This window comes from Manduca sexta, unplaced genomic scaffold (assembly GCF_014839805.1).
Source record: "Manduca sexta isolate Smith_Timp_Sample1 unplaced genomic scaffold, JHU_Msex_v1.0 HiC_scaffold_2838, whole genome shotgun sequence".
Classification (NCBI taxonomy): Eukaryota; Metazoa; Arthropoda; class Insecta; order Lepidoptera; family Sphingidae; genus Manduca; species Manduca sexta.
In genome coordinates, this window is record NW_023593843.1 from 3,589 (window position 1) to 14,332 (window position 10,744).

At 36.4% G+C, this 10,744-nt stretch overlaps 1 protein-coding gene across 1 annotated transcript; it reads left to right on the plus strand.

Moving 5' to 3' along the window:
• Positions 1-793: 793 nt before the first annotated feature.
• LOC119188568 (UPF0183 protein CG7083-like) lies at positions 794-10,538 on the plus strand. Its single transcript, XM_037446307.1, has 10 exons — positions 794-1,058; positions 1,885-2,012; positions 5,393-5,552; positions 5,849-5,944; positions 6,419-6,569; positions 7,081-7,289; positions 7,610-7,734; positions 8,010-8,199; positions 9,312-9,407; positions 9,884-10,538. The coding sequence occupies exons 1-9, from the start codon at positions 978-980 to the stop codon at positions 9,396-9,398; spliced, it is 1,227 nt and encodes a 408-aa protein (XP_037302204.1). The 5' UTR covers positions 794-977; the 3' UTR covers positions 9,399-9,407; positions 9,884-10,538.
• The last annotated feature ends 206 nt before the right edge of the window (positions 10,539-10,744 follow it).

Here is a 10,744-nt window from a genome sequence, read left to right on the forward strand (position 1 = left end):
CACCCCAAATCCAATCAAATCCTCCTTAAAATTGTTGAATCAAAAATGTAATTAGTAAACATAATGCCTACAGTGTCCTTTGCGTAGGTACCCAATAGTACTGTATGTTATTCGGTGGTAATTACTGTCTATATTATATCGGTGATTAACATAATATAATGCGTAATTTAAGTATAAATTGCGCATTATAGAGCGCAGAGCAAGAATGAAGCAAACCTAGTTAAATAAACACTATTTTCAAAATGCGTCTAAATCCACTTAAGTGGCAACCCTAATATTTAAATACTTACTGAACTTTTAACGCTTCTTATTGATTTGCCAATAATAATATATTTAATATTTTATGTAGAAAAGTTCATGCTATAAACTGAATAAAATAAATATAAACAAACAAGGATGTAGGAAAACGTAAGGAATTCTTCAAGTCTATGAAGTCAAGGAAGGGTAATGAGTCATTGACCGATAAAGCAACGCCATCTCTTATTGACGGAACGCAACTCAAGTATAATTGCGTGCAAATATAAAAAGTACTGTATTCTGAAAAAGTGCGTAATGAGGCCACAACTGACATTTTTGGATGCCAAGCTAATGTTCTCAGATTGCTGAGGCTGTCTGCCAATCTATATTATACATTATACCAGTGTATCAAAATACAAACATTATTTTTGAAACCTCTAACTTTAGTTTAGATTAATAACAAGAGAGTCTGTCCAGCGGAGGGACAACGAGGCAGTAATAACAAAGAAAACTTTTTTTTTTGTTTTGATAATTTACTATAAATAAGAATTTATGCGTTTCAAAATGCTTTGAAGCTAAAAAATTTGTTTGGTTGAACGCGTAAATCTCAGGAACTACTTAAATGAATATGATTTATTTAGTGTGTTGTTTATACTATAGGCTATATTTTATCCCGGAAAAACTTTCAAACGGGCCGAGCTGCAGGCAAAATATGTAACAAATATTTATTGGTTTCAGGGATGCATTTCTCCCAATCAGTAGCCATCATCCAGAGTCAAGTGGGTACAATACGAGGAGTACAAGTACTATATAGTGATCAGGTAATATACATATAACTATATCTAATATGCCCCAGTCACATGGCATGTCAAATATATGTCGATACTATAGATGAACACTACACTAAATCGATTTTTGGCTAATTTCCGTTAGAAAGCAAAACTATTATTACTTTTTATAAGTCTACAAAATCCCTTTTTTTTGGTATAAAATGATGAATTCTTGAATTACACAAAACGCTCATTAAGAAATCTCTATTATAAAATTTATCTTATTTTTCACTTTAAACGTCTCTCCTATAAAGTTGCGATTTTCACGTTAGAGTAGTGTTAATTGCCTTAATAGTTGTGTCAGTGGTGAAATGTGAAATTGTCTTAAAGGGAACACAACATATAGGTACTGATATGCATGAATGCTGTCTTCAAATCGTTCTAATAATTAGATTCTACCTAAAGGAAAGCCGGTAGGAATCGAGTTATAAGGACCCTTCGCCATTGATATGTGTTTCAACGGCAGATCCAGCTTTTAAGTCAGCGGGGCCATATAATTGAAGTCTTAAAACAGACTCAAATCGATTACTATAATAAATCAAAGTACAAAATCAATAGTATGTTATTGTTATAATTTTAATCAAATAACGAAATCTAATTTCCTCTCAATATAACTAATAGCATGTAGTATTATACGTGTCATTCGCATGTATTTGATATCATATACATTTTTTTTATGAAATGTATTAATGAGAGTCATTAAAACCAATGACACCCCGTATGATTACCCCCCCCCCTGCGTACTATTTTTTTTTGTTTTTCAGAATGTATGATTACCCCCCTGCAGACTATAAATTTTTTGTTTTTTTTTTTTCAGAATCCGCTGTCTGTATACCTAGTTATAAACATGCCACAGGACGGCATCCGGTTGATATTCGACCCGGTGGCGCAGCGGCTCAAGATTATAGAGATTTACAATATGAAATTAGTTAAACTTAGGTATAGGTGAGTACAATTTTATATTCTTTGTCGGTTCGTTTTACCTTACAATAAACTATAACATGTACAGTCAGCTAGAAAAGTAGTTGAAAAACTTTAAAACGCTTCTAGGTATTATTAATGGAAATATTCTTATTTCTTTATCTACAATAAAAACTCAATCTCAAAAATTTTTTTGACTAAAGAAAAACGATTCAAAATTTTGAACTTGTGCAACTACTTTTCTTGCTGATAGTACGTTGAGTTTGGTTTAGTTAGGACGTAATTCATTTCGCTAGCTCACTATTACATGGTCATATGTCAATTTTTACTGAAAATAAAACATAGAAAAATTTGATTTATATTTCAATTTGTGCAAGAAATATGACAGAGTCCTGTAGTAATGAGTCAGCGATTAGACATCATTCAACAGAATATAATCAAAGCTAGAATAGAAAAACATTTATTTGCCGGATGTAGATATAGCCTCATAAATATACTCATCTATACTAATATATAAAGCTGAAGAGTTTGTTTGAACGCGCTAATCTAAAAAATCACTGAACAGATTTTGATTTTTTCACTGATAGTAAACTACATTACTTCAGAGTGCTATAGGCGTATAACCGTTAACGTATATTCTATAGACACAAACGTCCATATAGACCAGTGGTTCTCAAACTTTTTAAATGACGGAACCCTTTTGGGAAGCAAAATACTTGATGGAACCCTACAATAAAACAATTGTTTTTATAAGTGTATTTTTTATTAATCAGCATAATAAAAGTACAATGTAACAGTTACTAATTATTATTGAGAGAGGTGTTTTGATTTTTTTCTAAATTCTTGCGGAACCCCGATAGAGGTATCACGGAACCCTAGGGTTCCGCGGAACACACTAGAGTATAGCTGATATAGACTATTTATTCAAAATCTTAACTAAAATGGCAATCAAAACGTCACTGTTATATTATTGACCTATTTATTCACTTGAACAACAAATAATTTTACTTATTTGACTAATATTTTTTATTCAAATCTAGATTTATATTTAGACTCGAGTTCTTATATCATGAGCGCCACTCCGTACACAACCATAAGCTGTCAATATTGACCATACTAAAGTCAGTTTGAATGGAATGCAGTTCAATGCAGTTGGACACAGTGAATGTTCGGAACGCCAAATATATTACGTAGTATATATGAAAGCAGCAATAGTCTAGTTGGTTGTGGAACGGACTGCCGAAACGAATGTCCGCAGGTTCAAATTCCAAGGGCACACAATTTTGATTTTTCTAAAAAATTATATGCGTATTCTTTATGAATTATCGCTTGCTTTAACGGTGAAGGAAAACATCGTGAGGAAACCTGCATACCTGAGAAATTTTCTATAGGAATTTTCGAGGGTGTGTGAAGTCTACTAATCCGCACTAGGCCAGCGTGGTGGACTAAGGCCTAATCCCTCTCAGTAGTAGAGGAGGCCCGTGCCCAACAATGGAACAGTATATATAATACAGGGCTGATATTATATTATTATATATCTATCGATGCTTCGAACCTGAAAAATATAAAACAGGGCTTGTTACCCGGAAAAACTGTTCCACGCGGGCAAAGACGCGAGCAAAACTACTTATAGTTACTAATAAAATTCCATACTTAGTCACCGCGTGACGACTTGACGATCGAACTCGACCTAACGACATTATAATGCCACTGTCTTGGGTATAATTATTACACGTTCGATTGGTTACGTAAGTATATATTAATTGTGTTGTATGTACCTACCGCTTAGCGATATCGTTTTTGCTGCTAGGATATATTTTATATCGGCCCGGATAGCGACCACAGTACACAAGGTGTTAAAACCCGCCATAGTGGCCCGAAGTGGGTCGCGTTCCGGGAACAGCCCGTGTATATTCGGTTCTAACAGGCCGGCATAATTGTGTCGATTGTAGAGGGGTTATCAACTTCTCGTCTTTTGTAATCTATTGGATTTCACTCTACTTACCATCAGATGCAGTGGGGTCACTAAGCTATGATCGTATAAAAAGATGGTTGCATGGACTGGTTTTATCTGAAGTGGATTGATTTGTTTGCGGTACTTTTCGCATAAATCTGGGGTGAGAGGTAGCCTATATTACTGTCCTTATTAGTTATAGCCTTCCTCGATAAATGCGTTCTCCAACACTAAAAGAATTTTTCATTTCGAACCAGTATTTTCTGATATTAGCGCGTTCAAAAAAACAAAGTCTTCAGCCTTATATAATAGTATTAGTAGTTCTATATCCTACATCTAGTAGTATTAACATTCTGTATTACTGTATATCTGTGGCCGCCGATTACTATTTAGCAACGACACTTTACCGTCGTATATTTTTAGTTTACCCACTCAGTCTTTATATACATAATCATAATTTATTGTATTACTCTTTTTTAAATTCTGTACGCTCGTAATTAGCCATGATTTTGTATTATTAATAGGTTTCTCAGCAAATGAATTTATGTAATTCTTTATGAGGAAATAAAAGATCTTGAAACTAAAAAAAAATATAATCCGTAAGAAGCATTAAAATCAGTGCCGCCACTTTGGAAGTTTTTTTGAACAATCATGTCGATAGAAAGATGAAAAAAATGCGTTTTTTGTAACGTAGGTACCAAACCGTGTGAGTTTAAAAAGCCTTTTAATGAATTCACATACAGACTTTCATTTTATTTGTATAAATAATACTTGTTTCGACCTTTTCTGTCGTATAAAAGGCTTGCACAGAACATGTTTTATAAAAAAAAGTTAAAGTCGTTAAACGAAACAGTGCTTTATATTTTATTTTTACTTGAACAAAGAGGACAGATCTTGATCGGCTGTTGTTAAGCGACGGTCTATAAATAGTACAAATCCCCTTAGATCCGAAAAAAGGTACAAAGGAGTAGATGAAGTAACAAAGTTCATCAAAGAAAGGATGAACAATTATTTGAAAGTTAAAAAATTTACATGAGATAAACGCCCAATCCAGTCGATAATCACATTTTGATATTGAATATTATCGCAATCATCTATGTTATCAGTCTTTAGGAGCTGCTGGATATAGACCTTCTCTAAAGGTTTCCAGACTGACCTGTCAAAATCGGCCTGTATCCAGGAACTTCCTACAAGTGTTTTTTCCAATAAAAATATTTCTCATTTTTTCAGTCTAATAATAAAATCTTACTCTTCATAGCCTTAGGAACCACCGGACCAAGCCTAATGAAATATCGATTAGTACATATGTCTCATAATGCCTAAAAATTATGCAAGCAATAATGTCCTTCATTGCTTGCACAATGTTAATTGGCGATAGAAATAGACATTACTATTGTACCTCAGGTATTTTAAAGACGTACCAACACTAAATTCCATTTTTTATCCCCAGCGGCATGTGCTTCAACAGTCCGGAGATAACGCCATCTATCGAGCAGGTGGAGCACTGTTTCGGCGCGACGCACCCCGGCCTGTACGACTCGCAGCGGCATCTGTTCGCGCTCAACTTCAGGGGGCTCTCGTTTTATTTCCCTGTTGATAGCAAATTTGAGGTGAGGTGAAGCTGTTCTTTTTATGGGGGGGGGGGGGCGGTTATGGCGTGGTTATTAATACTATGAAAAGGTCTAAGGTTGTAATTATTTACAATTAATTTGGAGTTAGGTTAAAATTACTTTTGCCACTTTATACAGTGATATTTATTTCAGACATATTTTTGATGATAAAAAAAGTGGGCATACTAGAAAATTCCAACACAATTTGGTGACACGCAAAAATACTTTATTATAACGCCATCTAACGGCATATGGTGGAATTACTTATTTAAAACATGATTGTGTTATTATTCCAGCCGGGGTATGCGCACGGCCTCGGCTCGCTACAGTTCCCGAACGGCGGCTCGCCCGTCGTCTCGCGAACAACCATTTACTATGGATCTCAACATCAGGTAAAGGCGTTTCTGGTAATACATTATTTGAAACTTGTCGAAATAAATAATTAAAAACAAAACCTATTACGACTTTATTCCCGGGACTAGGCAGGAGTACAACCAGGCAATGAACATTTCGTCATACGTGTTCCATCCCGTAATGTGATAGGGACGAACCTATCGTCATATCGGGCACTAATTCTAAACTAGGTTTGATGCTGAGCAGAAAGTCCCAATATCACCTTACCGGACCCGAAATTTTAACCTGGGACCTCAGAGCGGTGTCGTACCTTACGTGCAATATAACTACGTCACCGAGGCAGTCATATATATTTTATAGCTTTATTGTACATCAAAAGACAAAAACACTGTGCTTAACATTAAAAACAATAAAGGCAGAAAGGAGGTACATTGGCGGTCTTATCGCTCGAGATAATCTCTTAAATAAACACAAAGAGGATATTTAAAATTGTTTTGTATTATGATCGCCAGCTGGGCAGCAGCTCCTCGGGCGTGGTGTGCGCGGCGCCGCTGCCGGAGCTGCCGCTGTCGTGCTACCGCCACCAGCTGCACCTGCGCCGCTGCGACGTGCTGCGCAGCGCCACCGCAACCGTCGGGCTGCGGCTCCACATGTTCACTGAAGGTGGACACTCTGACATTCAGTTTATTACGAGGATATTAATATGATTAACGACATACCCTTAAATAGTAGCGAAACTTTAGATATCAATTTAAAGCATAATATCATCATTGTCACCCTTTTAAGTCAATTACTGAACATAGACCTTCCCTAAAGATTTCTATACCAATATCAAACATTGCTTGATACTAAATTGCACTCATCTTGAGATATTAGAGTTTGATGTTACTGCTTAGCGACAGAAATAGATATAGTTGTGGTACATACGGAGTCTCACATACAAAAGATCACTTATTAACTCTTGGTCTCTCGTGGCTCGCCGGCGAGCCAAGACAGCTACATGACATTTGCGTGTGTCACGGGATTATAACCTTATATACTACATAATAAGGTTATTTTTCCGTCACACGCGTAGCTGTTAATGTTGCCGGCAAACATTCAGCTACCTGTACATATTTGAAAATAAAATTTTGACAAGTCATGACGGGTTAAATTGATAAATGATGTGTTGCAGGCACGTCCCGGGCACTAGAGGCGGTGCCGCTATCGCTAGCGCGAGCGGTGCGGTTCGGCGACAGCTGCCAGGCCGTGGCGCGTGCGCTGGGCGCGCCGGCCCGCCTCTACTACAAGGCGGAGGACAAGATGCGCATCCACCGGCCCACGGCGCGCCGCCGCCCGCCTCCCGCCTCCGATTACCTCTTCAACTACTTCACGCTCGGACTGGTTCGTATATGGGTCATTTTTGACCCGGACAAAATTGACCCAAGGGAGAATTTTTGTATAAAATCGCTATAAATTTGACTCTAGGGAAGAGTGTAGGCTTTATTGGTCTAGCTGGCGAAACCCTGTGTAAGTAAAAAAGGTTGATTCTAGCAGCGAATTAAATTTGTAAGTTCACAAATATTTGTTTAGCGCGTGGGTTTTGTAGGATTTTTTACCACAATAAATCATTATCATCTTTAAAAAATAAATCTAGACTACAATTTCGAACATTGAATGTTATTTTTATCACAGTCTAATACTCCCCTCCCTGCATATTTCAGGACGTGTTATTTGACGCGCGGACCAACCAAGTGAAGAAGTTCGTTCTGCACACAAACTACCCGGGACACTACAACTTCAACATGTATCACCGCTGCGAGTTCGAACTCGCCGTGCAGCCGGACAAGTGAGTGTGGACTTTAATGTAAAGGATCATGGTGTATATTAAATTGGATAATACTGTACCTTTATTATGTTTGCATTAAAAATACGTTAAACTATGATCGATTAAATCTGTCGTCAGGTGTTGAAAGGACTAATATTAATATCTCGTAATTATGTAATATGCTTTTCTAGTACTCAGCCATAGATTTTTTTAATTTAACGACTATGGGTCAAAAATGACCCACGCATATGACTATATATAATTAAGTAAGCTATGAGTGATTCCCAATGTGACAGATGCGAGGCGAACTCGCTGGTGGAGCGCAGCGGGCCGGTGTCCATCACGGCGTACTCCAAGTGGGAGGTGGTGCAGCGCGCGCTGCGCGTGTGCGAGCGGCCCGTCGTGCTCAACCGCGCCTCCTCCACCAACACCACCAACCCCTTCGGCTCCACCTTCTGCTACGGATACCAGGACATGATCTTTGAGGTATGGATAAGATTAAGGGCTTATTTTCCAATCATATAAAATTTATCTATATTTATAAAAATGAATGTCTATTTCCCTCGGTCACGCCATCACGCGTGAACGGCTGGACCGACTTCACTATTTTTTTTGTTGTGTTTGTTATTGTCAGGAGAAGGTTCTTATAAAAGAAAAAAAATTAAGGAAGTTCAGCGGAACATTATAAAATTTAAGAAAACTTAACGAAAATATTAATTTTATATAACTGTCAATTGTTTGAAATAACTATCAGCGATAAATAGAATGCGCGCTGTAAATTCATAGTTAAGACGGGATAACGTCTGTCGGGTCAGTTAGTTACTAATGTAAGGAGTACGCGGAGGTGACCATTCAATGAAACACGGAGTTACATAACTTGTTTATTGTACACGACGGTTGTACTTAGAGTGTCCTTAGTCTAGCGCAACTGACCCTTATATTTTACACATACAGGTAAAGTACACCGGTACAGTCCTATACAACCGCTACACTAATATACAATACACCATAATCATATCATAAAAGACAGTTATATGTAGATCAATCCGTCTCACCTCTATATTCAATCAGGCTATAATTGATTTGATGTGTAAATTTTATCTGACGATTGTAAAATAGCCCCAATAAAGATGGTACTTAGAGAATTTATAATAATCTGTAGAATTACTGTATAATCAAAACAAATGGCACATGTAAAATTAACATAAAAGACAATTGATCGTGACAGCTTCCGTAACGCATTAGGCGACAAACAGTCCGCGAAATAAGAAGGCGCGGCTTCGGCGCAGTATCATATCCCATTAGGGAATGTACTGAGTAATTCGTAAACAATTCTTTCGGACTAAGTCGTGATGGGAAAATGACTTTCAGAGTATCTAGATGACGAGAATCTCTTAAAGATTTTGTGTGATTTTACGTAGTTTTGTACATTTCTAATTAGCTTACCCTGTTCTTAGTAATACGTAAACATTTCTTTCGCGTTAAGTCGTGATGAGAAACTGTCTTTCAAAGTATCCAGATAAAGAGATGAAGTTAATGATTACGTGTGATTTTTAGATAGGTTTTTATATTTCTAATTAGCTAATCTTTGTGTTCAGGTGATGTCGAACAACTACATAGCGTCGATAACGCTGTACCAGCCCGAGGGCACCCGGCCCCACTACGCGGTCAACTCCATCGCGTGACAAAGCCAGGTGAGAATCCTACCTTGTAACTATTAAAGTTTTAGCTTAGGATATAGGCCCAATTAAATAAAATTGTACTCATAGTTCTATTTTATTTTTTTCCCTTAAATGCCAGGTATGTTGGCAATATTAATTTAATTGAATTCTACTCATTCATAGCTCTTTTTTTCCCTCTAATGCCAAGTATGTTCGCAGTATTGTTGGTTTAATTTTACTGGCATCTTAAATGTCCAAAAATATTGGTAGCCAATTTTTTGTACTTATAGCTTTATTATATTTTTGCCCCTCAAATGACAGGCATGCTGGCAGTATTGTTGGTTTAATTCGACTGGCATTTTAAATGTCCAAAAATATTAGCTGCAATTTTTTTTATGTAACTACAATGAAAGCATTATCTGTATCTAAGGAATGTAAATTTAATGAAAAATATAATCCATGTGGCCACTTTTGATACAGACTGATATATATATTTCTAAATCGCACAGGGATCACCGAGCAAAGGCAAATACACGTCTTGAACGCTAAAGTCACCACACAAACCCTCCACTCGTGTGGGCCACACACAGACGCTTCGCGTAACTTATCCACCACGCACCTAAGACGAAGCAGTATTCAACCATATGTATGTGATAATAAAAAAATAAACTCTTTAAAAAAAAAGTGAGTGACAGATCTCAGATGGTGTGTTTAAAGTTAATATAACAGTGGACGAAAATAGGAAAAAAAATATGTTATATAAGTTATATTTTTTTAAGTGAATAATAATGTTAGTCAATTGTGTTCTTTTTAAGTTTTAGCTTATTTTTGTCGTGGGCGGGAGTACTGGTTCTCGTTTATTTGTCAGGGAAGTAATTGTCGTAATGATTGACTAATAACAGTCAAGAAATTAGAGGTAAGGGTGTTGAAATTATAGTTTTTTATTCGTTTTGGTTAATATAAGTAATTTTCATGTTGAAATGAAATATTTCGTTGCTATCGGTTGATATAACAATGTGTAATTCGGTGGAATCTAGCAATAAATAAATATAGAGATAATAATATTTTTAAATATTTTTTTGGTAATTTCTCTGACATTTAAACTCGGAACTCTAAGTACTCCCACTACGTAATTTATCATGACCGGAAAAAATTAAAACAAAAGATACTAGATATTGACTGTGCTGTAAATATTTTTGACAATTTGGTGAAAATAATATTAATTCAATGGACAAAATATTGCGGAAATCAAATGAAATCGTGTATTTTTCTATGAGAACAGTGATTTTTCAACTCGAAATTCTATTTAGGGCGTGTGAGCATTAATTTTTGTACCTCGTACACGGCACTGCGATTTTGGTCCGTTATCA

Bases quoted from the DNA above. Each gene is read 5' to 3' on its own strand.
- LOC119188568 (XM_037446307.1), top strand. From the start codon at position 978: ATGCATTTCTCCCAATCAGTAGCCATCATCCAGAGTCAAGTGGGTACA. The intron at 5,945-6,418 runs GTAAAGGCGTTT...TATGATCGCCAG, and splicing joins ACTATGGATCTCAACATCAG to CTGGGCAGCAGCTCCTCGGG. The intron at 8,200-9,311 runs GTATGGATAAGA...CTTTGTGTTCAG, and splicing joins ACCAGGACATGATCTTTGAG to GTGATGTCGAACAACTACAT.